This window comes from Sminthopsis crassicaudata, chromosome 6, assembly GCF_048593235.1.
Source record: "Sminthopsis crassicaudata isolate SCR6 chromosome 6, ASM4859323v1, whole genome shotgun sequence".
Lineage (NCBI taxonomy): Eukaryota > Metazoa > Chordata > Mammalia > Dasyuromorphia > Dasyuridae > Sminthopsis > Sminthopsis crassicaudata.
Genome location: NC_133622.1, coordinates 164,107,082 through 164,134,525, shown reverse-complemented (window position 1 = coordinate 164,134,525; position 27,444 = coordinate 164,107,082). Strand labels below are relative to the sequence as shown.

Sequence of the window (27,444 nt, the reverse complement as noted above, 5' to 3'; positions counted from 1 at the left end):
ATCTTCCTGTTTTTCATAGAACCAGAATTTCATTGATGGGAGCATTCCCTCCAACAGTGAAGATGGAAACCTGTGTAAGCCTTTTCATCTTGTATAATTTTTGTTCTTAGCTATAAATTCTTCTTAGGGAATTCACCCAATGTGTCTTCCTTTATATAGAGACTAGTAGAGCATAAGGATAGCTCATTGGTTATTCTTCATTTTTAGCAACTCTTCCTCATCATACAGCTCTCTAATGATATTCTTAATACCACTTCTACAGAGGGAAAGCAAGAGAGTGTTGATAATTGGATGATGAGGGAAGATCAGTGAAAGGAGAGAGAATCAGTAAATAAATGATTAGAAGAGTTTTCATAACAAAATGAGTTATAGAACCTGTATAGAAGTCTCAGCACTAGTGATTAGTCCCTTCAACTTTGGATAAGAGATTGGGCCAGAGTTAGTTCTCGAGGGCATCCTGGCTTTCTATCCTTATCCATTTCCCTAGCTACTCCACTAGAAGTATGAAAAGTCAAGGCAAGTAAAAGTCATTTTCAAAGAAAGACAAAAGATCCTTCCTGCCCTCTAGCATCTTGCAGTCGAATGAGGCAACTACATTCCAACAATTAAGTACAAAAACACTTAGTTTGAATGACTTCATTCTTACAACTAGACAGACAAGAGATTGAATTTATTTAGGAGGAGGGATTTCCTATTTTCTCATCTCCCACCCATTCCTGAATTCATAATTTCCTGACTCCCTAAATCACTGGCTTTGATTATAAGGGCTTCCTGTTGCTGATATTTAAGAAAACAGGTTTCACCCACAATTATCGCAGCATTTGTGTGTAGCACCTAAGCCCAGCAAAGCTTTAGAAGTCTTAGGTGAAGGACTGGAGATTGATATAGGATGGTGATTAAGTGTTGATAACAAACTATCACTCTAGAATGTTTTACTTTCTCAGCTTCCTTAGGCCCCTAGCCAATTATGATGTCTGCAATAGAAAAATTCTTCTTTTCCCACATGCTATTATACTATGTCCATTTGGGTCAGCCATCTAAGTTGCATTGGATGTTTTAGATCAAGCTGTGGGGGAAAGGTAGGGACAAGAGGTGACTGTGGGAATCAAGGAGACAAGAGTCATGCATTGAGGCATGTTTCTACCAGGAAAACATCTAACATACTTTTTTTTCCTACCATTATTCTTCAGGCCAATAGGATCTTTCAGAGAAATATCATAATCATGGTCTTTCTGGGTGAGGAGTCTTTTGATAAAAAGGTTCTTCAAAATGGGAAGTGATATTGGGAGAACTGGAAATGGGGGGCTAATATAAGTGACAAGACTTGAAATGATGACAAGCAAGAGAGAGAGGATATGACTACAGTTTGGTGGTTGTGGTATACTGAGCTTTAATACTGAAAATCAAAAATCTACAACCCTGTGATGATAACTACGGAGCTAAGACGAGGGATTTCATCTGTTTTTTACAGCCTGCCTCCAAAGGAAGACTACAAGAAAAAGAAGATGACATTCTACTCCAGGTTTCTACCAAACATATTACAAGTTTAAAAATGAATGCTATGACTTCTATTATTCTGGAGTAATTACAGGGATTGAAATAAAGTTATATTACAACTCTCCTAGAAGTATAGGTTGTCTTTGTCTACTCTTTTTCTTTCTTTTGAGCCTTCATATCACTGTTTCTTCCTCTTCCGTTGCCCAGTTACTTAAGGGTTTAATCTTGAGAAGTTAATTATAGGATGATAGAATTTGAAAGTTCAAAGGTATCTTAGCAGACCTCATTTAATTCACTTATAAAAGGAATTCTCATGATAATGTATTTGATAAGTGTTAATAAATTTCTGCTTGAAAATCTCCAAGAAGAGGGAACCCACCATCACTCTAGGCAATTCTATTCCATTTTTGGACAGTTCTAATTATTAGAAAAATTTTCCTGTTAGCAAGTTTAAATTGTTCTCTTTTGCAACTTTCACCCGTTGCTCTGGGACCAAACAGAAGAAATTTTACATGTGCCAAATACTCAAACATAGTTTTCATTTCCAGTTTATTTTCTAGTTTTTACCCATATCCTCCTGAAATTGGGTTACTAAGAACTGAACTCTGCCTCACAAGGGGCAGAGTACAGAGGAACTCATGCCCCTTAATCTCTAAAAGCTATACCTCTCTTACAGCAGCCCAAGATTGCATTAGCTGCTTTGGCTGTCACATCCTACTGCTGACTCATGTTGAGCTTGCTGTCCACTAAAACCCCCAGGTCATTTTTTCCCCAGAATGACTGCTACCTATCCACGTTTTTCTCATCTTGTACTTGTTAAACTGAAATTTTGTACTTAAATATAAGACTTTACATTCATTCCCATTGAATTTCATCTTATTAGATTCACAAGGCTTAACTTGTCAAGATGCTTTTGGATCCTGTTTCTCTCATGCAACTTTCTGCCATTTGAAAATCTAATAATCATATCATCTTAATCAAACTTGCTGATAAAAATGCTAAACGGTGCAAGACCAATTGTATATCCCTGGGGTTCTTCCTTGGAGACCTCCTGCCATGTTGACATCAAACCATAAATAACTCCTAGTGGAGCCCAACTAGTTCTTATTCTTTTTAAACTCATATCTCTTCATCTTCTTCACAAGGATAGTATGAAATACTTTATAAGGTATGCTAAGATCTAGGTAAATTCTATTGATAGTATTTCACTTATCTATTAGTTACTAATGCTATCAAAAAAAAAAAAAAAGAAAGAAAGAAAATGAGTTTAACCTGACATGACCTATTCTGGATGAAACCCTATTAGCTCTTTGTAACTACTACTTCCCTTTCTACATATTTGCCAGAATTTTCCCAATAATGGAAGTCAAGGTAACTGACATATAGTTTTTTCTCCTCTTTTTTTGAAAAATCTGGATGACATTTGTTCTTCTCCAATCTTGTATTATCTTTCCCATTTCCCATGATTAATATTCCCTGTTCAACAGCTTAAATATTTTGAAGAAAACATTAATAAGAAAACAGAAACTTTTACCCTTATGAAAAGGGGAATTTCAATATTAGAAAGAGTCGCAAAAAGAAGACAACCTGGTTTTGTTCTCTGTGCCAGAGTTCATTTAAGACAGGAAGAAAAATACCTCGAAGTAGGCAATTATTCCAAATATGACATATTATTCTGGCTTGTGATTATCAAACTCACATGAGCCATTTTATGGTGTATGTGAGTCTCAAAGGGTAAAAGCATACTTTTCATGCATAAACACTAAGCAAATGGTGTGGCTTTAGGACACTCAGCAAAGTTATCAGATCTGGGCTGAGCTTAAAAAGAAGTTTTAATTCTTAAATGATTCAGGTTTTCATTTACACAGCCAGTATCAGTAACCAAGTTTCAAGAATGAAAATAATTCTGTAATTGTGCCAAACCATTTTGGAAAGGGTTTTGAGGGAGGGAATAAATGCTTCATTTATTACAATATCATTTGAAAGGGTCAGCTACAGATCAACAAATGCTTTACAAACTCTGTTTACCAATAGAATCCTTCCATTTGAAGAAAGACTAGTGAGGATTTTTCATCAGTATAGATGATATGTAGAAAATAGGACCAGTTCTTCACAAGCAAGTTTAATGGAAGTTCCCACCCAAGGAGCTGTCTCATGGGGTACTAAAAGCTGCTTCTGGTCTCTTCCCAAGAGCTCTGCTAGAAATGAGCTAGAGAAATGATGGTCTCCTAAGGCACATACCCTGTGCAGCCAGTGGTAATCTCAAGCTCCCAGCAGTTCTTGAAGACCAAGAAAGATTAATTTTACATAAAGGAAGGCCCCTTCAGGCTGACAGTGCTTCATGAAGCTAGCATAGGAATACTGCTTTAACTTTGTGCAGTGTTAGCAAAAATACACCAGTCCTTGAATAAATAATCATGTTTGTTAATGCTAGGGTCAATGTTTGTTTCTAGATACTGTCTATTTCATGACGTGACTTTTATGCCAATATTTAGTAGAGCTGCTGAGTGAGAGGTTTGGGCTTATCATTGAATCCGTTAGTTTTAAAGATATTAAAGACTGAGTTTATTAGATGTTGCAGTTTTAGTAAATTAAGAATAAAACCAAAACTTCACATAAACTAGGAATATGCTTATTGAGTTCCAGAAATAGGTGCTACTGTTATGAAAACCCTACATGTTTGAATTAGAGAAACCAATTGGAAAGAAGGAAGATGGTTGGAGGAATTTTAAGATTCCATAAATAGAGCAGTAACATTTTGGATGATGAATGCTATCGTCAACATTGGCATTAAACCATAATAGTCTCTCTAGAGCAGAAAGATATGAATGATTGTGTATGTTGATTTTTTTTATTATTGACATTCATTATTCTTATAAAAGATGAGTCCTTCAATTTTTATTCCTATTCTAGAATAAGGGCTCCAAGAGGAGATAATGTGTGAGGTCTTAATAAACATACTTTAAATAGCAGCAAATATTTTTTTCTTTGAATTCTTGAAAAACCATGTCTACGGAAATTTTTTGAACAATTTAGACAAATTCAAATCACAGTTCCTCAGGAACAAAGTCCACTTAAAATTTGGAATATAAATAAGCTTATTTGTTGTCTTTTTAAAAATACCAAATCTTATTATATAAAAAAGAAAATTTTTGTTAAATGCTTTTTTTAGAGCTTGAAAATTTAATGAATCATGACTCCCTGACTTGTTCATTGTGTTCCTTTGGATCATTGAGGCCTACTGCATTTTGGACTATTATTTACATGCCAGGCAATTGATAATAAAGGACTTCAAAGTGTTTCTTGACATCAGTCTTCTTCAGAGGCACTCAGTGTCCTTTTGATGCCTCCCAGGTGGCTCAGAGCTTCACCATGACACAGATTCTTCAGAAAATTCCTGAAGCATAAGTTTGGTCTGTAAGCCCTCTGTATTTGCCATGCATATGTTTTTTTGAAAAAAATTTATATGTACACATTTTATTTTTCTTGATAGAATACAGCATCTCTGAAGGATGATACTATTTTAATATTTTTTTCTTTGTAAATCCATACAATGACCAGTGCTCACTTAATGTAAGCTTGTTGATTAATTTATACACTAAAATTTATCTTTATATATTTTGTTATTTCCCAATTATATTTAAAAACTTTCCCCCCTCCCCCGAGGCTGGGGTTAAGTGACTTGCCCAGGGTCACACAGCTAGGGAGTGTTAAGTGACTGAGACCAGATTTGAACTCTGGTCCTCCTGAATTCAAGGCTGGTGCTCTATCTACTACACCACCTAGCTGCCCCTAAAAACTTTTAATTCCAAAATCTTTACCCCTTGAGAAAGCAAGTGATATGATATTAATTATGTGTTTGAAGTCATGCAAAACACATTTCCATATTAGCCATGTTGCAAAAGAAAACACATACACGAAAAAGAAAGAAAGTGAAAGACATATGCTTCAGTCTTCACTTAGAGTGCATCAGTACTCTCTCTGTAAATGAATGTCATTCTTTTGTCATGGGTCCTTTGGAATTGTCTTAGATTATTTTTGGAATTGTCTAGGATTATTTTTTTGAATTGTCTTATATTATCAAGAGATGAGAGTAGCTAAGTCTTTGCAGTTGAGTATCATTATAATATTGCTGGGTTACTGGATACAATGTTCTCCTGGTTGACTTACACAATTTCACATGATTTATATTGTAAATAAATATGCAGTATAAAGGATAGATATGTTATTTAAGAAAGGTAATATATTAATTTATTACTGTCCATTGAGTACATTAGGATGAAAAAATTTTTTTCTCTGAAATCATGTCACTGCATTAAAGCACATCCTTACTCAAGAGACAGTGGTTTATTCTCTGTCCTGTGCAAACAGCATTCATGAACTATGTAAAATTTAATAGTTAGGTCTCTGGATCTAGTCAGGAAGACCTGAGTTCAGATACTTGCTGACCATGGGATCCTAGGCAAGTCAGTTAATTTTTCTAAGCCTTAAGAAATAATAGCACCTACTTGCTAGTATTGTTGTGAGGATAAAATTAGACAATAATTATAAAGTGCTTTGAAAATCTGCTAGCTACCATCATCATCATCATCATTATCAAAAATATATTTATGTAACTACAACAAACATCTAAATGTTTATAAGGACTACATGTTTGCTATCCAATAAAACTTCTGACAAAGTCTCTCACATTATTCTTGTGAACAGAATGTCAAGATCCAAAAAGTCAGTGTCAGCTTCAAAGGAGGTCTTGTGGAAGAGTGCCCCAGGGATCTGTCCTTGGTCCTGTGCTGTTCAACAATTTTATCAATGACTCACCTAAAAGCCATAGAAGAGACTCTCATGAAATTTTGGATGATATGAAGCTGAGATGGGGAGTTCATATGGACATTTATAGGGCTTCTTAAAGTTTTTCCACTCATGATCCCTTTGTGCCCAAGAAATTTTTATATGATCCTGGAATATAGGCATGTAAAATATGTATACAAATCAAACATTTACTAATAACAAATCATAATCTTGTGATGCCCACATTCAGTTATGTGACTCCAATCATGACCCATAATTTAAGAAGTTTTGTGTTAATTGATAAAATCAGGCTCCATAATCAACTTGATAGGCTTGAATGGATAGGTTGAATTGAATATTTTTGTGTATGCATGTGGGGGGAGCGGACTGAGGCTATTGGGGTTAAGTGATTTGCCCAGGGTCACACAGCTAGGAAGTGTTAAGTGTCTGAGACCAAATTTGAACTCGGGTCCTCCTGAATTCAAGGCTAGTGCTCTATCCACTGTACCACCTAGCTGCCATGATAGTAGGTTGAATGTAATGAGATAACATTGAACATGAACTGCTAGAAACTTTTTCCCTTGAGTTAAAAAAAATCAAAAGGATAGTGGGGTGGGGTGATTAGACAAGAGTTTATTCAAGTAAATACCTGGATTCTAATTTCAGTGGGATGAATGAATAAAGCATTGATAAAATGTTTACTATATGAAAAGCAAGAAAATGCAAATGGAAAAGGAATCAAGGGGCTCACATTCTTATGAAGAAGATGACACATATGGAAGTATTCCTATGGAAATCAGATGGAAAGATGCCATGGTTTTTAGTAAACATTGGAAAAATAGTAACACCTCTTCTTTAATGCTATTGCTACTAATACAATCAATTACTTTCTGATGTTGAATTGAGCTGATGATATAACATGGCAACAAAAAACATTATTGCTCCCTTACATTGAGAGGCACAGTGTTCAGAATGAGGGAGGTCATAGTTTCATTCTATTTTGTCCCATGTAGATAACATCTGGACTTCTATGAATCATTCTGAGACTCATATTTGAGGAAAGGCCTATACAATAATAATATTTAGCATAGTAACTGATCTTTATATCAACTTAAATGTTTGCAAAGTACTATACATAAATTGTCATTCATTATTCCCATTTTACAGAAAGCTAAAATAAGTCTCAGACAAATGAAATGCCTGTGCCATGAAGTGGACAGCTAGCATGTGGTGGAGGTAGGATTCAAATCTAGAATTTCCTTTTTGCAAGTCCATTGCTCTTTGTACTATATCAGGAAAGTGAGACTCTTTCCAAAAGAGAACAACAATAATAGTGAGGGAATTGACTGAAGAAACCAGAAAAGAGGGTATTATGAGGGTAGTGATAGCAACTACAAGTCTTTAAAGGGCTTTTATGTTGATGTAGGAGTCATCTTATTATTTCTTCTGTCATTGGCCTTAAGTAGAAAGAATGGATGGAAATTCAGAAAGATAGATTTAGGCCTAATGAAAGAGAAAATTCTTTACAACTATAGCTGTTTACAAATAAAATTGATTTACTAGAGGTTTTTAAGCAAGGGCTGGATGACTACTTGTCCATGATGTCATAGATGATATTCTTAATCAGATACAAAATAGACTAGCCTTTGGGATTCTGGGATTCTGTGATTAGGTCTCCCAGAGTCAATCTAAACTCCTTGTAGAGGGAAAGTCTACTAGAGTTAGCAATTGGCTTAAAATAAAAATTTATTTTCCTTATTTATTTATTTGTTTGTTTGTTTTTCCTATGTTTTTCTTAGGGGCATAAAAGTATGTGGGGAAAGGATGCCTTTTTTCTTTTTGAGAGATTACAATATATGCGATGTTTTCATATCCCTAGTCCCCATCTCTACAAGTAAGGGAGGGAAGTGCATTTTTTCATTTGGATGAGATGGTTGTCACCATCCCTTTAACCTATATCTGTCCATAACTCTCCAAGAATATGAGCCTGGTGGCTCTCTCTACCCTTATTGTTGTGTCTCTCATGAATACTCAGGTTGCTTCAGATTGATGAGGGATATCTCAGCATTTTCAAAGTTATTTGAGGTGCCACTTGGTCATGTGGCTTTAAGCTTTTGATTTTTACCTCAATGTTGCCAAGATCGTTATTCCTACCAATTATTTCAATTATTTTCTATCATCATTTCTAAGGATCACAAGTGAAGCCAAATTCAAGAATTAAAGTGAGTTACAGAAAGAGCAATTGCTTTTGTGGGTCAGTCTGATATTGATGATGCAAATTTTTTGGATATCTAGCTGTGTTCTAGATACTCTAAATGCTACTCTTTCCCTTTGTTGCATCCTGAGATAAATGAGGACTTTTCAAACTCCAACACAGATTGAATAAGGGTAGGAATGAATGACATAGAAGCCCCTCTAATCCTTTTAACTTGGTAATTTTTCTTCCAGACTCTTATTACCATTATGTAAGATCAGCATTGCAAATGGATTGCCAAGGTACATTTTGGAACTTAGGGCCCTTGTTCATGAAGCTTTCCAACCCTAACTTCTAGCTTGGTTAAAATTTTACAACTATTGCAAACTAAAATGTCCAAATGGGAATCTGGGATAAAGGACATAGTACTGAATAAAAGGTACAAATAGTTTAGATCCTTGTTTATAATTTGATAAGATATTTTACATAAGTTTAATGAATTTGCAAGGTCTTTTTGAGAAGAGAGTTCCAGATGGCAAACATGTGCAAGGAATTTGGGCAAACACAATTTTGGCAAGAATATTCTAAATTTTGTAATCAGTGGGAGGAAATGAAATGCAAAGTTAATAATCTACAATTATTGGTTTAAAAAAGTATATTAGTGCATTTCTTCTCTCAGCATCCTACCTTCCTTCTTCCGCCAATTCCCACAAACAATTGACAAGATGAAGTGGGTCACCTTTATTTCCCTTATTTTCCTCTTCAGCTCTGTTCATTCCAGGGAAATCTTCCGTCGAGATGCACGTAAGAATTTTTCTATTCATGGCTTCTTTTAAAAAGGAAAGAGAGGCTAAATGAAGATTAAATTTCTGGAGATTTATGATGCCATTGTGTATATTTTCTTTTGGTGGTGGAAAATAATCATCAGGATGATTGTATCTATATAGTGTCAAAGAACAGGTATTGGTCTGTCTAATATTGCTAATGAGCTAGACAGGATAGTTTCTGTAATCTTTTACAGACGGAGAAAATGTAGACACCATGACTTCCTAAAGTTGTACAATATTATAAAGTTGTATATGACTGAGTAGTACCATTAATAATTGAAATGACAGAAAGGGAACCTATTTCTTCCATTTCTTCAGCTAAGACTTCATTGGTCCTGTCCCAATATACAGAAATCTAGAACCATTAGACAAATTAGAGTTTGAGTTTATGTCGTACTTCAGGCAGATTTCCCGTCACTCCTCTGAAGGAGCTATTGAAGAACTAACTCTACTTTGGCAGCTAGATAAATGGAGTGCTGGGCCTGGAGTCAGGAAGATCTGAATTCAAGGAAGACTTCAGATACTTATTTGTTTGTATGATATTGGGCAAGTCACTTAACCCTTCTTGCCTCAATTTTATCATCTATATAATGAGCATTAGAAGAAATGGAAAACTACTTCATTATCTTTGAAAAATAACCACTATTCCAAAACTAAAAACCAACAAACATCCAAAGAATCATGAATATTCAGACATGACTGAAAATAACCAAATAAACAATAAAAATGTTATCTTAAATTTGAGGAAAAAACAAAGAAACCATAAAGTTCAAATTATGATTCAATAAGTGTCTTTGCCATTCAACAACTGTCCGGTGTTATACTGAACTGAGTTTGACTATTCTACAAAGATTTATTTGTGCTGATAGAAGTTTTCTTGTGAATCAAATGGATAAGGGTTTCTTCACTTGATTGTTTGATATATATATATATACACACACACACACACACACATAAATTTAATCAATGTTCTTTTTTTTTTAACATCTAGCTAAGAGTGAAATTGCCAAACGGTATAGAGATTTGGGTGAAGAAAATGTGAAAGGCCTGTAAGTATATTAATGAAAAATTGAATTAACTTTTTTTCACTAATATTGATTGTCACATTTCTTTAAATCTTACATAATGGGTCCCTTTCCCCTCTTTCTGCAACCTCTCCTAAGGAATATAGTCAGTTGCCATTGGTTTCTGGCTCAAAAGTTAATTAAAGAAGTTTTCAACATCTCTCCAAAGAAGCCTTGATGTCACTTATAGCTGGAAATAGGCACTCCACATTTCCACATGGTCACCAAGGATGACAACTGAACATGCTACATTTATCCCTATTTTTACTGATAAATTTACAGAAAATTGAAGCAGACAATGGTTGAGTGACATCCCCTGGGTCACATGTCTAATAAGCGAAGTAGATTCTGTGCTCATGTCTTCTAGAACTTAAGGTCCTAGATAATTAATTAAATTGAATTCAGTTACTCAATGATTGTCTTACATATAGAATGATTTGGGGGGACTAGGAAGATCCTGTGCTCCACTTTCAAAATCATTATCTAATAGCTAATGCTTGAGACCTGATTCCATTTGTTTAATTAGCAAAATACCAATGCCTTTGGGATGAAAATTACTTTCAATTTATCAGTCACTTAGCATATAGTGTGACTGGAGAATCTGAGAGTAGAGTTTATGTAAGACTGTTAAGGATCAAGTGGCTTAATATCTGTAAAGTATTGTGCACAGTTGCCTGGCACATAGTAAATACTTTATAAATGCCTTTTCTTACTACCCCACCATTCTTCGGTAAGAACAATGAGGAAGAGATAATATATATTTATCCTTGAGTGAATGCATAAAAAACCATGCATTAAACATTGTGCTAAGGGAAAAAATACACAGAAATAGAAAATACACCCTGTTTTCAAGAGAACCCATGTACATGATAAATGAAAAAAATCCATATTCCTTAGGGTAAAAGGACAGAACACATGGTAATATCTCTCCTTTAATGACATTTCCACTGATAAAACTATTTTCTGCTTCTGATGTCTAACCATTTGACACTGCCAAAGACTTCAGTGATGAGAATTTTCTTTTTCTTTAGTAGCTATGGCTGCCAAAGAGATAGGGCTTCAAGCAGCCTCAGAAACAGTTGCCATATCTCATCTCTACAAGGGTCGATCCAGCTATACGCTTAGAAAGGTGTTGCTATTGTTAGGCCTTTGGGCATGGAGTTATGGGTGTGAGTACGGGGGTGGTGGTTGAGGTGGTAGTGATGGTTCACCCATGTGGCACATGCTTTCCCTATCTCTGCTGAGGGACTGATACTGTAATCAAGTTGGGCAAGGTATAGATGATCTTCTAGACAACCTGGAGATAATATAGATGCAATTGGATCTTCAGCATAGGAAACATTTTATTATATATATATATATGTATATATATATATATATATACATATATATATGTATATATATATATATATACATATATATATGTATATATATATATATATATATTTTTTTTTTTGTTTTGTTTTGTTTTGTTTTGTTGCTAAGGCAATTGGGGTTAAGTGACTTGTCCAGGGTCACACCACTTGGAAGTGTTAAGTGACTGAGGTCAGATTTGAACTCAGGTCCTCCTGACTTCAGGGCTGGTGCTCTATCCACTGCGCCAACTAGCTGCCCCATAACAAACATTTTATAATGGGATTTTTATATTTTATTCCATCTTTGCTTTCAGTAACCATAAGAAATCTCTGTTTCAGAGTTTTGATCACATTTGCTCAGTACCTCCAGAAATGCCCTTTTGAAGATCACATAAAATTAGTGGGTGAAGTTGTGGAATTCGCAAAAGGCTGTGCTGCTGACGAATCAGCAGAAAATTGTGGCAAATCCCTCGTGAGTATCAACTTTAGTTGAGTTTGACCTCTCTTATTTCATTTCAGATAGGACATTAGAGCCAATAGTAATGTGTCCCACCAAGAAATTCAATTTCTCTTTTTGTTCTTGAGCTTCTATCTAAATACCAGACCAGAATTGTTCCCTGTCATTAAAAAAATGCAAGGAGTTGTATGAACTAAAAGAAAGTCAGATAATTTGAAAGGGGCAGAAGTCTATTAAGGCAATTTCCTTTCCTAGCTTCTTGTCTCCTGAGTCTTGGTCCATTCAAATAAGAAAGTCAAGGATGCCCAGGGCTTTAAATAGGTCAGAGACTAATCATCTATTTTTTTTTCCTAGCACCAACTTTTAGGTGATAAGTTATGCAAAGTGCCAAGTCTTCGGGAAAATTATGGCGAATTGGCAGACTGTTGTGCTAAGGAAGAACCTGAGAGAAATCGTTGTTTCCTGAGCCACAAAGATGACCGCCCAAATCTCCCTAAAATTGAAGCCCCTGAACCTGAGACTCTCTGCAAAAACTTCCAAGAGAATGAAAACAGAGTACTGGGATTGTAAGTAAGAACAGAAAGTGAGTGTAGGGGCCAGTGGGACAGCCTAGGTTTCAAGGTCATATATACTAACTGTGTGGGACCAAGAGCAATTATGGGGACACCTACCATGGGCTAGGCCCTGCGCTAAGGGGTTTACAAATATTCTTTTATTTGATTCCCACAAATCAGGTAGATGCATGTTATTGATGAGGCAACTGAAGCAGACAAAAATTATGTGACAAGTCCAGGTTCTAAATGTTTCAGGTCTTCCTGAATCCTGGTCTACTACTTTATCCACCTTGCCATTTAGTGCCATTTAGTTGGCAAAGGCAAGTCAATCTCCTTGGGCCTCTTGGATCAGATGGACTTTGAGCTCTTTTCTATCTCTAGAATTCTGTGGTTTCAGTGGCCCAGGCAGCGTGACAAAGACTATTATTGAGAAGTAGTCAATGTGCAGAAATAGAGGGAGTTTCTCTACTCAAAATTCCTAGACTTAGGATTCTAAAGGCGGTAGACTTAGAGAAAGTTAAAAAAAAATTTATAGTGCTTTCATTAATGTGGAAACTTTATTCTCTTTACTTGTTCTCAGCTACCTGTATGAGGTTGCCAGAAGACACCCCTACTTCTATGCCCCAGCACTCCTTGCCTATGCTCATCAGTATAGGGAGGCAGTGAAAGGATGTTGCCAGGAGGCTGACAAAGGCGCTTGCTTTGACAACAAGGTATTTATTAAAAGAGGGAGAAAGAGTGGGGAGGAGAGACAGACAGACAGGCATTGACAAAGACAAAAACAGAGAGAGAGACAGAGGGGAGGGAGGGAGAGAGAGGGGGAGAGAGAGAGAGAGAGAGAGAGAGAGAGAGAGAGAGAGAGAGAGAGAGAGAGAGAGAGAGAGAGAGAGAAAGGGAGGGAGGGAGGGAGGGAGGGAGGGAGGGAGGGAGGGAGGGAGAGAGAGAGAGAGAGAGAGAGAGAGAGAGAGAGCATTCTTTCCATCAAACATCCTTTTTAGAAAATAATCTTGTAAAGTAATTCACATTAAATTGTTAATAATTGAACTGTTATCCTAAGGGTGTTTTCCTTTTAAAAAAATGATTCTAAGAGATACAGCTCCTTACCCTTGAAGGAATGAATCTCTAAGAGTAAAATTTTAGAAAATAGTAAGCCAATGAAGGAGATGGTCTTTGGATGTGACCTCCTTTTGTATCCCCATCAGATCCTATATATTTTCACTTTATTCCCAAGTCTACTATTGCTTAGTAAATAAATAATTTAAATTTGACATTATTATCAAATTTTCTGTCAAATACTTTTGAAACTCTCTTTGAGGATAATATAAGCTATGTAATTTTACAAATGTGGAGAATGTATCCTAATTAGCAAAGCTTTTTCCAACAGGATATAGAATGTTAAAAATATTATGGTGCACATAGGAGCAGAAATTGAAAACTGGGAGAGGCCTTAGAGATTCTTATGTTTAATAATTTCATTGCAGATGAGGAAACAGGTCGACTGAGGTTAAACATTCAATTAACTAATTATTGTTCTTGTGTCTAATTAACTCAATGGATTCACACATAAAGTTAATAGAAATGAAGGTCCTAGCTTCAATTCCAATCCAATAAGCAATTGGCAGTCCCTTATTAGATACCATCAAGGTCCTAGAGGAACCAAGAGAAAATTCAAAATGTTTTCTTTTTCCTTGGAACTTGCAATGTATTACAAATTGGGGAGATCATCACTGACCATTCCTAAATCTGAATAATAGTCTTCTAATTTTGTTACCTTAGTCATAAGAGGCATCAGGAAAGTGTGCATCAAGGACTTAGGCCAAAAATCTGTCACTACTATAGACAAAAAAAGTCCAAGTACATACTTTATTATTGTTGGGTGAGAACTCAGGATTTCTTAACTTTTTTGTGTAATGGATCCCCTTGGCAGTCTAGTGAAGCTTATGTATCCTTTTCAGAATCAGGTCTTTGGGTACATAAAAGGAAAAGCATAAAATTACAAAGGGAACTAATAATATTGAAATATAACCCCCCCCCTCTCTGTCTGCCTCTGTCTCTCATTCATGGAATTCAGGTTAAACCCCTTAAATTATGAAGAAAATCTTGGATTGATTTGTGAGGGCTTTGTGGGGAAATTATTTTTTATATTAATGAAAAAAGGGAAAATAATTTTTGAAAGAGGTGATTTCTTCTTCCTACAGCTTACTGCTTTAAGAGATAAAGTCATAAGTTCAGGAGCAAAACAGAGATTCCGATGCGCCAGTTTAGACGAGTTTGGAGAGAGAGCTGTCAAGGCTGGGTAAGTCTTTAAGCTCCATTTGTCTAAAAACCTTTATATTTTTTGAAGAAAAGAAGCAAAGACAGAAAAAGGCCTGGGATTCCAATATTGATACCTATCACCACTTTTTGTTGTTAATTTCTTCATTTCCAAAATGGTAAAAAAAAAATCCCAAGTTAAATTCAACAAAACAGTAAACTGAGCAAGATAATATTTTATTTACAGGGAACTACCTTCTAGAAGAATGAATCTAAAGACTATCTCAATTATTTAAAAACAAAGAATTTAAGATGCAGCTCATTTTTCTAAGCATAGAACAAATAATAAAACAGAGTAGGTGACATCAAGGGATTTAGGACAACATGATTGTTACATAGCTGAGGCACAGGAAACAATATGATTGATTGGAAGTTGGAAATGAGGGTCTAGTAATAGCTTCCTTCCTTCTTCTTGTGATTAAGAAAAATTCATTTTTTGTGTTCACCTGCAAGGTTAAAAGATAGTAGGCTAGATTTCTTTGGATAGCAAACTAGTCATCATTGAAGGAACATTTGCCTTGTGTCCATCCCCATCCTCCAAGCATGGCAGAATTCCTTAAGGCAATAATTGAACAGTGATTAGTGGAAGAACAGGATTTCTATATTTAGCTCATTACAGGACAGTATTTCTGCACTAAGTTCAGAGACAAAGAATCATAACTTAGGCAGTTATAGGACAAAGTCAATTAACTGTCAACAGGATCAATAAAAATGAAACGAGTCAATTTAATTATTTTAGAATTGAATATTTCCTGTTTAGTCCTTGTAAGAAAAGTGACAGGCATTTTCTATTTCAGTTTTATAAGTAAGACTTAAGGTTTATCCTCAAACTAGGAGTGCTAGAGAGGCTTTTTGGGTGGGTTTTTCCCCACAATCCCATTCTCACTTCATTCCTGCTTGATTGAGATTATTGTTCCAATTCCTCCTCCTGCCATATTAGTAAAGGGGTCTGGTTTGGCTCATGAGATTGTCTCATTCAGCCCAGCTAAGCCCTGATTCTGGTGTCATTATTAAAGTATCCATCTATCTATCTTGGGTTGACTGCCCAAAGTATCTCACTGTAATGGGGTTCCCCAAAGTACCTTATAGAATCTCTAGGTGACCATGTTTATTTAGTACTTAGAATTTACAAAAAGAATAATACACATTGTGGCTCTTGCCTCCTAAGATCATAAGAAATATTTAAAATATTTAAAAGAAAAAAATAAAATGAAAAAGGGGGACAAAATTTATATTTGTTTATGCGTATTTCTGCATAAGTGTATGTAGAGGATAGGAGGATTGGACCAGGGATTTTTATGGAGAAGTCTTGGGATCATAGTCTTTACTAATGGAAGTTGACACCTTCTCTGCAACTTCTAATCTTAGAGAGTTACATAGAAAAATAAAAGGTTGAGTGACTTGGCCGGAGTCTCTCATACACACACACACACACACACACACACATATATGCATGTACATGTATATGTATGTGTGTTTGTGAATATATGACTGAAAATAAATTGTAAAACCAGTTTATGACAAGAGGTCACAGATATTTTAAAATATAATCTTTCTTTTCATAAAGTTTATTTGTGTTGATGATTAAGTTTCCAATGAAATAGAATGTTTAAAAAAGGACTTGATTATGGTTCCTGCCTGACATCTTACTAGCTTTGGGACTTTGGGAAAACCAGTCTGTTTCTGTAAAACAGAGATACACATTAGACACACTGCTTTGGGTTGTGGAACTCTGCTGAAATATATTATGAAAGCACTTTATAACCTTAGGGTATTTTATCAAAGTCAGCATGTGCCAGCCCAGGCAGAGCTAAGGAACCTTTCTGTATTCCCCCTCACCCCAATCCCTTCATTCTCCCTATCCAAATCTCCCTCTTGTGAGACCTGGAAGTAGTTTTCTTCTTAAAGAGACCAATTAACTCCCTGATAAGCATTCCATGTAATTATTTCCTGTGGCTAAATGAAAGCATAGTTTTTTTCTTTTTTTTTTTTCTGATCAACTTATGCTATCAATACAGGTTAACATGTGCATCTGGATGCTTAAGACCCCTTGTGAGAGACTCAAAACAGGATTCTCTGTTCTTGGGGGTCCTTAGAAGTCATTCTTAACAGGTTTTGGTGCAGTATTTGGAGGGATAACAGAGTGGCTAGTTTCAGAAGCCATCTATTAGCTCTATGATTATGTTGAAATGGTTAATTACCCTGGCCTTCTTTACTGATCATAAACCTATAGTGCCTCATAAGTGATTATGCTGGCATTGGAAACAATTAATAATGATTAGCATGCATATCATGCTCTTAGGTTTGCAAAGTGTTTTGACACATGTTATCTCATTTTATTCTCACAAAAAGCCTGGAAAATAGCTGCTACTATTATTCCAATTTTTGCAGATGAAGAAACAGATAGGGTTAAATAACTTGATTAGAGTCACATAGCTAGTAAGTATCTGAGGCTGAATTTGAACTCATGTTCCTCATTCCAGACTCAGGGAGTGACGGTCATGATGGTTCAAAGTCAACACTGATATTATATTCAGTTATCTCCTAAATACTTTATATGTGTTAACTCATTAAAGAATTTCATAGCAATTAAAATGATTTTCAGAAAATGTTCATGTAAACTTTAAGTTTTAATTATTTACCTCTTGTGGATTATCTTTCTAGGCTTGTAGCTAGGCTAAGCCAGAAATTCCCCAAGGCTGATTTTGCTGAAATTCATAAAATTGTGGAAGATCTTGCTAAGATTCATACTGAATGTTGCCATGGTGACCTGTTAGAGTGTGCTGATGATAGGGTAAGTATTTACTGACATTAATTCATATTGTTGTTATGTAAGCTTCTCTATGATATACTTATCTAAATCTTTTAAACAGAAATTTTATAAATTTAGGATAAGAGGAATCATAATGAATAAATTCAAATCCCTAGTTTCTTTTAAACCTCACCTCAGTCTTTCAAAATGGCATTATTAAGCACCTACTGTATTCCAGGCAGTAGACTAAGATTAACTATACCTCTCTAGAGGAAGTCTTTCTTTTAATTTTCTCAACTGCTCATTTCTTCCTACAGAAAATTACCATGTATTGACTTGTACACATTTTTACATACTTATGTTTATATTTGTTATTTCCCTGGCCAGAACATAAGTCCTTGAACGATAAGCACTTTTTGCCTTTGAATTCCTGGGACCTAGCATAATACTTTGTATGTGGAAGGCACTTAGTAATTACTTGCTGCATGATAAAATAAGAGAGGTCATTAGCAATATGGTGAAATACAGTAGACAAGGTTTCTTGTGTTCTCATTGCTTCCCCCTAATTCTTATTTTGAGAAATATTTCCACTCCTTGAGGAAACTCCCATGGCTTCTTATATGTTCAAATTTTCTCTATTATTCCCCTTACCAAAATTAATTCTTAATAGAGTCATTATCATTTTTGCTGTTATCTTGGGGCAAAACTGGTTGAAGCTAAGGTAAATATGACTGCTATCCAGTTGGTCAGACAATTAATAAGCATTTATCAAGCATTTATTACATGACAGATATTGTGCTATATATATGTGTGTGTGTGTGTGTGTGTGTGTGTGTGTGTGTGTGTGTGTGTGTGTGTGTTGTATATGCAAAGAAAGACAATACTTCCTGTCCTCAAAAAGCTTAAATTCTGATGGGAGGAGACAGCATGCAAATAAATAATGAATATTCAAGATATACACCGAGTACTTGGAAGGTTATCTGAGGAGGGAATTTACAACTGAAGCACCTCTTAATCTTTCTTTTAAAAAGACAGGAAAGCTAAGTGGCAAAAGTGAGGGGGACAGAGCATTGATGAATGAGGGGCAGACAGTACAAAGTAGGCCAGTGTCCCTAGACAGAAGAGTTTATGAAAAGGAGTAAAGTGTAGGAATACTAGAAAGGTAGAAAGGGCACAGGCTATGGAGTACTTTGGTTATCAAGAGAAGTTAATATTTGCTACTGGAGGTACGAAGGACCCATTAAGTTTGCAAAGAAAGGGAGTGACCTGGTTAGAGCTAAGTCTTGGAAAAATTAGCCAAGTGGAGGATAGATAAGAGTGGAGAGAGCCTTGAGCTGCAACCAAATACTGAAGTGCAGGAGAAAAGGAAGAATCACTTAGGGGAAGTAGATGAAAACCATTAGGGATTGGATAGGGTGATACATCTGGTTGGGGTGAATTAGTGAGTGTAAGTGGTAGGGGCATCATCTGAAAGTCATAACAAATGGGCAAGAAACCCCATCCTCATTCTCTCTTGGTCTAGTGTCTCTCTGTGTGTGAACTGAGGCAAAGAATGAGAAAAGGGACATTCCATTCTGGAGAGGGTGGACAGGGATGACATGTCTCCAGGGGAATGTCAGTTTTCTGAGGCTGCAAGGATATGGAAGGAACTTCAGAGGAAGGGATCTATGTGAAGGACAGTTTGTTAAAAATAGGAATGTTCTCCAAGGCATTTTAGAAGAGAAAGGCAAATGAGTTGGAGTTCCCAATTCATGTGTTGAATTAATCACTTCTATCTTATTGCTTGTAGGTGGCTCTTTCTGATTACATTTGTAACAACAAAGACACAATTTCTAGCAAACTTGGAGAATGCTGTGACAAGCCTCTGATAGAGAAGAGCCAGTGCATCGCTGATTTGGAGAATGATGCTATTCCTGCTGGCCTCCCTGACCTTCTTGCTGAATATGTAGAAACCAAGGACGCTTGCCAAAACTACAAAGAAGCAAAAGACCTCTTCTTAGCCACGTAATTTAATGTTTAATATTGTTCATGTGTGTCATTCTTGTGCTGAATACCATTTATCTGATTGTCTATTTGCTAGACACTTTTGTAGAGTAGCTGGCCACTCCTTGCTTTTCCTCATTCTGTATCCTATTCCTCTCCCAAGCCTTTTAGGCAAAAATAGAGACAAACCTTCTTTGGGCCTTCTGATGTGCTTAGTTATGGGATCCATGATTGTAACTTCAGCATAATTGTATTTCATCTTTGGCTCCATGAAATAGACTTTTTTCCTTTCAAGTTCAAGAACAGATAATGATGGCAGGAAGTTATAATTGCTTTGCTGGTCCAGATAGGACAGATATATTGGAACTTGGATTAGTTTCGGACATGTGCTGGTTGGAGGGATACAAAAGACCCCAGAGGCCCCTTAATCTTTGAAATGATCCACTTTATGGCCTTCCAGCTCGGTGACATTATCATTCATTTATTAGGGAAGAAAGGGAAGCTTTGCATTTTTCCTGCCAGCCAAGATGGTTTTTGTTCATTAAAACATCTCTCCATCTATCCAAACATCCATTCGCTCCCATTCATTGGACAAATATTTGTTGAGTCTGTGTTATACTCACAGTTCTTAGCAGGGCATTGCAAGGGAGACAAAGAAGTCTAAAACTGAATGTACAGACCAGTTGAGAAGCCAATAGCCATCCAGACATGTGGTCACTAAGTAATGATAGAAGGCAGTATGGAGTTAAGTGCAATAAGTGTGGAACTGGAGATTTATTTCTGCTGTCCTCTGGACTCAGTGATATGTTGTAATATTATACAATAAGACTGCACACAACTGATTTTTTTGAAAAAAAAAAAAAAAGGAAAATTTAACCCATCCTTTGAATTGATCAACATAGATAGCAATAGGCAATGTTAAGTCTAAACATTTTATCTTAGTATTTTTGTTGTTCTTTTAATTTTACAAAATTCATGAAATCTCAGGATAGAAGAATAATGCTGAGGACTGGTCCTTTTCCTTACCATGCTGACATCTGTTTGATCTTCATTTTTAAGCTATTTGTATGACAATGCAAGAAGACACCCTGAGCTTGCCGTTACCACACTGCTTAGACTTGCCAAGGACTATGAACATACACTTGAGGAGTGCTGCGCCACAGCTGACCCTCCCACTTGCTATGCTAAAGTGGTAGGTTTCTCATAAGAAAGGAAAAATCAAAGTACTTTCCTGAGGATGGCATGTGCTCGGGATTGCTTTATCTGGAAATGATAGCACAGCACATGGGTATCTATGTATCTGTGAATCTATGTATCTCTTTCTCACTTAACTTTTTCCATATATATATATGTATTTATATATATATGTATTTATATATATATATACATATATATGTATGTATTTATGTATATACATATATATGTATGTATGTATATATTCTGTCTTTCTCAGTATGGAAAAAAGTAAAGTCAAAGGAAAGGTAATTGGACCTTTTCTTGTGAATCTTGTTTTATTCTGGGCTTTCAAATCAAGTTGTTATGAGCAATGGTTAAAAAAAAATTAAGAAGAGCTACCCTAGAGATGGGAAGATTTCAGATGAGACTCTCATTCTAGAACAGCTCTTTAACAAAGGAAAAGATTTTGCTTTTCTACATTTTTACTGAAGACAAAATAAAAAAAAAACATTATGAGAGGCACAATGTAAAAGAGACTCAAGAATTTTGGGGTTTTCCTAAGCCTGAGGGTCATTAGGCATTGGGACTGGTAGGTCCTCATATAGAAATCTTAAAGATCCTTTTTTGATATTTTAGATATGCTTTTGCATGAAATTAAGTGGTTGTTGAAGCTAATTCTAATCAGTGAAAAAAACCATAAGCAATATATATATATAACATATTCAGGTAGGACATAATATAAACACTGTCTTATTCTCTTTCAGGCTGAACATCGGAAAAATGTTATTGATGACAGCCAGCATTTAATCAAGGAAAACTGTGACCTTTTTGAGAAAGTTGGAGAATATGGTTTTGAAAATGCGTAAGTGGGACCTTGCTGCTTGATCAGTTTTTAATATTTAGAGTTTAATAGGAGTATGTCTTATAAAAGACAATAAAATACAAGAGCTTCAACTTTCTCTTTCAAAGTGCTCTGTAAGCTTTTGATTCTTTTATTTATTTATTTTTATTTTATTTTATTTATTTATTTTTCTGAGGCTGGGGTTAAGTGACTTGCCCAGGGTCACACAGCTAGGAAGTGTCTGAGACCAAATTTGAATTCAGGTCCTCCTGAATTCAGGGCTGGTGCTCTATCCACTGTGCCACCTAGCTGCCCCTTTTGGTTCTTTTAAAACTAGGATTACAGGAGTAGCACTCAGAAGGTCAGCTGACCTAGGCAACACTGGGCTTGGAGTCAGGAAGACCTGAATTTGGCATTTGATTCTGACCTGAGTGACATTTACTAGATGTCTAGTCTTGGGCAAGTAACAGACTCAGTTTTCTTCACTGTAAGATGAAGGTGTTGGACTCTATGACCTCCAAGATCCTTTCCAGTTCTAAATCTATGATCCAATGTTGAACTAAATAGATTTTTCAGCATGGAAAATAACAACTTAATAGGTAATGGGGTAAAATGTTTTAAAAAAACTATAAAAGAAAGCAACAGAGCAAAGAAATCCAGATTTGTTCAGGCAAATATAAGGCTTGGGACAACATTTGAAATGTAAACAAAATGGTTGAGGACAAATAAATGGATGGATTACTCTTTGTGATGGAGAATAAATTTATAGAATACAAAGAGGTGGTTGAGACCAAAGCATTTTTAAGGGCCATGTTTAAGAAAGATCAATATTGGGGGAAACTGGGATACTTGGGAAACTTACATCATTAAAAAAGTGAACATCATTGAGGTGATTTATGAAGGCTCATATGCCAGCATTATGCAGATCACAGAACTGAGGAGAATGGATTAGTGATGGATGCCATGGCAGTGGAGAGTCAGGGAGGGAGAAAAATGGAAGAGCCATATTGACTGTCAGGGATGGTCAGTTTAAAGATGTCAAGCTGACTCTGGATTGGTGTTGCTGCTTGACAAGTTTTTAATGCAATTATTATTGTTACTTTACTAAAAAGTGATTCTTTGACTAAAACAATTGAACATTATAATTACAGATTGCTGATCCGATACACCAGGAAAGCACCTCAAGTGTCAACCCCAACATTGCTCAATCTTGGACATAAGTTGGCAAAAGTTGGCTCTAAATGCTGTAAAGTCAGTGACCAAGAAAAACTGGGCTGTGCTGAGGGTTATGTAAGTTTTTTCTTTTTTTTTCTACTCTCATCCTATTGTGAATTTTCACTTTGAGATTCCAATTTTAAAAATCTCTGGCAGAGAAGTTGATTCTTCCTTGGAGCACCTAAACAAACCCACATTAAAAAAATCTTTATTTATTTTTTAATAAACCCCACACTTTCAGAAGCTTCTAATCGCTCATGGAATTGAGGCTTAAAAATTCGATGTTTGAAATTATATTGAGGCAATGAATAAGTGTGGGCTTCAATCAGCAGTTTGGTTTAGTCGGTTATAAATAGTAATGTGCTCCCCTTGCCCATTTGACGAATTCACCTGACATTTTCTTTTTTCTTCAGCTGGCCATCGTCATTGACAATCTGTGCCGCCTGCATGAGAAGACACCAGTGAGCGAGAGAATCACCAAATGCTGCAAGGACTCCTTGGTGAACCGCAGACCCTGCTTCAGTGCCTTGGGAGTTGATGAAACATATGAAGCCAAGCCATTTTCTGCAGACACATTCACCTTCCATGCTGACCTATGCACACTTCCTGAGGAGGAGAAACAGGACAAGAAACAGAGGTAAGGAGAATCAGGTCTCCTGCTTGGCTCAAAATTGTTTCCTCTTTGAGAGTAAGAAAGATACTCTTCTGACAGCATGAACAAACCTCATAGGGCAAGAATCTGTTAGGGAAAAGTATTTAGAAAATGATTCAGTCAAGTCATTCAAAAGAAAATGACTATAATTGAATTTTATCTAATAGCAATGATAGCTACTAGTATTTATATGGTGCTTTAAGATATCAAAAATGCTTTATGCATTTTATCTTACTTGACCCTCACAACGACTCTGCAAGGTAAAGGCTATTTATGAACCCCATTTTACATATGAGAAAACAGAGGCTGAAGAAATAAAGCAACTAGCAGAGACTCACACAACTAGTAATAGTCTGAGGCAGAGGCAGTGTTTGAACTCGGTTCTTCTTGATTTTAAGTCCAGCACTAGATCTTTCTTGGCATCTAGCCACTCACCTAAGTCTACTACTACCCCAAACAGAATCAAATAGAGAGCTATCTGTCATTTTGGATAATGTCAACTAAAGGAACATCTCTCTGGTTATTTGGGATGAAGCCTGTGATTACTGAAGGGGAAATGTCCTAAGGAAGCCCTAATGCTTTCAAAAGGACCGTCTTTATTCACATCTTTCTCCAAATTTCAGGCTTCAATGTCATCATCTCCCCTCTGATTTACAACCTAGAGCTAGGGGCAGATGAGGAATGGTTGGCCAACCTGGTTGCTCCTTACTTTCTTGACCATTTCTGTGTTTTCTCTCATTCCAGTGTACTTGTAGAACTTGTGAAACACAAGCCCAAGATCACTGATGACCAACTCAAGGGTGTCATTACTGATTTCACTGCCTTCGTGGACAAATGCTGCAAAGCTGACAACCAGGAAGCTTGCTTTGCTGAAGATGTATGGATTTCTTTTTTCTTTTAATGCATCTATCTTTGGGAGTCCTTGATAATATTTGAAATGGAGGTTTATGCAGGAATACTTAGGTTTTTTACCTTAGCTTCCTACAAGGTTATCATCACTGTTCATCCTTGAAGCAAGAGCTTATTCCCCTTTTTCACTTGACTACAGTATTTTTATGTGCCCATTGGATGCTTGATTTTTGTTATGCAGTTGTAGTTTTTTTTTCATTTGTCAAATGGTTATCAGTCTCTCCTGACTCCTGTAAGTCAGATTGAATGAAAATCAGACATGTAGAATTTATAAGATTTAATAGAAGAATTCCTTTAGTTGACCATCTTTTTGAAAAGGACCAATCTCAATTCTTGTACAGAGGTAAAACAGATCCAGTTTCACATAATCACTGAATCCAAATCTTATGATTGGAAGGGACCTCAGAAACCATCAACGTCAGTGATTTTTAACCTTTTTTTGTTTCATGGATCTCTTTGTCATTCTATTGAATCCTATGGAGTCCTTTTCAGAATAATGTTTTTGAAATACACAAACGTAAATACATACAGGTGTCAAGGAAACGAGTTATATTGAAAATCAATTCTCAATATAAAAAAAATTTAACAATTGTTGATGTAGTCCAACACTCGCCCATAAAAGAATTCTCTTTTCCCTACCTGACAATTTGTCATCTGGGCTCAACTTGAAGAGCTTGAGGGAGAAGAATACATTGCTTCTCTCTGTTAACATCTACTCATTACTCCTCTGTGCTTTGCCATCATCAGGGGTCCAACAAAAGGAATCTAATCTCTCTTTCACAGGAGAGGCTTTCCTATAGCTTCAAGACAAGTTGGATATACAGATAGACACCCTTTCCTTTAACAGAAATCTAACATTGAAGAATGTTTATGCAAAATATCTTCCCAAATCCTTTGATGAGAATCACTTTCTCACACAATTGTGATTTCTTTGCATGCAGGGTCCCAAACTGGTTGCTGCAGCTCAAGCTGCCTTAGCTTAAACACCAAATGGACAAGCCAATACTAACATTTCAGGTAACTCTCTTTGGGTATTTCGTTGGCAATAAATCAATAAGTTAAGTAGCTGGGATTTCAACTTTGTGGGAGCACATTGCAGTAATACATTTCACAACTGATAGATATTTAATCTTGTTGAGTTTAAATGATTTAATGATAAGCATCAGAGGTGGGTTACCAATCCATATCTCCTGATTTAAATTACCAGCACTCTGTGGCCTGTGCCATGTCACATGGCATATGGACAATACTGGAGCCTGATTGAATTCTATACCACCACACTACCTTAGTCAAAAAGTCTTGTGGTCTTTAAGAAATCATCCCTCTTGGGATGGAAAGTTTGATGAGAGTTTGATGAAAGTCTCTTTTCCTGAGACATTAAGCAGCTTCATACATTGTACATGTGGAATAATATAAAACATATTTCAATATTTAGTCATGTTGTAAAAGAAGACACAGACCAAAAATATGAAAGAAAAATAGAAAGTGAAAAATATTATATTCCAAATTGCATTCAGACTCCATTAGGGCTTTCTTTAAACATGTATAGCATTTTTCATCATGAATTGTTTGGAATTATCTTGGATCATTGCAAGTTAGGAAAGGAAAGGATTTGAAGTGAAAAAAGGGAGAGAATTTTGAACTCAAAATTAAAAAAAATAATATCAAAACTGTCTTTATATATAATTAGATAAAATAAAATATTATGAGATTTAAAAATCATTTTTACTTATGTACATGTGTATTTTGTCTTCTAGTTGGCCAGTGGAAGAAGACAAAGACAGAATTTGAAGATCCTAAATTCATCATCTGTTTTGTTTCTCTGTTGGTGTCAAGCTAACAGAGTTAAGCAAACATCAATTTTGTCTTAAATTTTTTTATTCTTCCCCAGTGTTGCAATAACTAATAAAGAAAAGCATAAACTATAAGGCAATTGTTTTGGACTAATATTTCTGTGGTGTGTGAAGATGACTTATACCAGCAGGTGTTACTCATATATATATACTGGTGTCTGAATTAGGCTTTCTCTCCCACCTTTAGATGTTTTTCCCAGACCAAGATCCCCAACTTCATTCTTGTGAATGCATGAAAATCAACATTAATTTAAATGAGTTATAAGGATGTGGACTTCTGGGTTCTTTTTTATTTTTAATTTAATAATATATTTTAAAATTTTGGGATGATTCCTGTGACTAGGATGGCCAAAAGACAATTTATAGTCACTAGAATATTAACATGTTTCCTCATCAATATAAAATATGGCAGAAGTATAAGGCTGTGGCATGGATATTGTAGCTGAATAATTAGAACCAGGCTGGATAAGGGGGTCCAAGTGGACAACTTGGTAATAACGAGAGAGAGAGAGAGAGAGAGAGAGAGAGAGAGAGAGAGAGAATAATGATGAGGACAAAACATCTTAATTGGAGGAGACACAAAAGTGTTAAAAAGGAGAGGAAGCTAAACGGTACATTGGATAGAGTCTGGAATCAGGAAGAATAAAATTTAAATCTGATCTCAGACATTTATTAGTTGTTTGACCCTGAGCAAGTCATTTAACATCCCTATTCAATAACCTCCACTTGTGACAACATGGCTACGATCTTCCTTGTTGCACTTAGTCTCCATTGCTCTTTTTTACTCATACTTTGGTCCAGTCAAACTGGCTTTCTTCATGTTTCCTTACATACAACTTTGCATCTCCAAACTTTTACATAGGCTATTCCCTATTCCTGGTATTTCCTCCTTCTCACTTTTATCTCTTAGGACCTTTAGTTTCCTTCCAACTTCAGCACCAAGACCATCTCCTCCAATGAGGCATTTCTTGATCCCTGCTATTACTGTCTCCACCCTATACACAATATGTATTT

General features: G+C 35.9%; 1 protein-coding gene across 2 annotated transcripts; it reads left to right on the top strand.

The window, feature by feature from the left end:
* Window positions 1-9,132: 9,132 nt before the first annotated feature.
* ALB (albumin) lies at window positions 9,133-26,505 on the top strand. 2 transcript variants are annotated; one of them, XM_074276230.1, is made up of 15 exons: window positions 9,133-9,283; window positions 10,298-10,355; window positions 12,065-12,197; window positions 12,537-12,748; window positions 13,317-13,449; window positions 14,935-15,032; window positions 17,714-17,843; window positions 19,591-19,805; window positions 20,844-20,976; window positions 21,725-21,822; window positions 22,953-23,091; window positions 23,430-23,653; window positions 24,413-24,545; window positions 25,519-25,594; window positions 26,335-26,505. In XM_074276230.1, exons 1-14 carry the CDS (start codon window positions 9,205-9,207, stop codon window positions 25,558-25,560), a joined length of 1,827 nt encoding a protein of 608 aa, XP_074132331.1. In that variant the 5' UTR covers window positions 9,133-9,204; the 3' UTR covers window positions 25,561-25,594; window positions 26,335-26,505. The 2 variants fall into 2 exon arrangements, 1 of the variants encoding a protein (XP_074132331.1); XR_012483604.1 differs by having other exon boundaries at window positions 9,149-9,283; window positions 25,519-25,615; window positions 26,288-26,505.
* The last annotated feature ends 939 nt before the right edge of the window (window positions 26,506-27,444 follow it).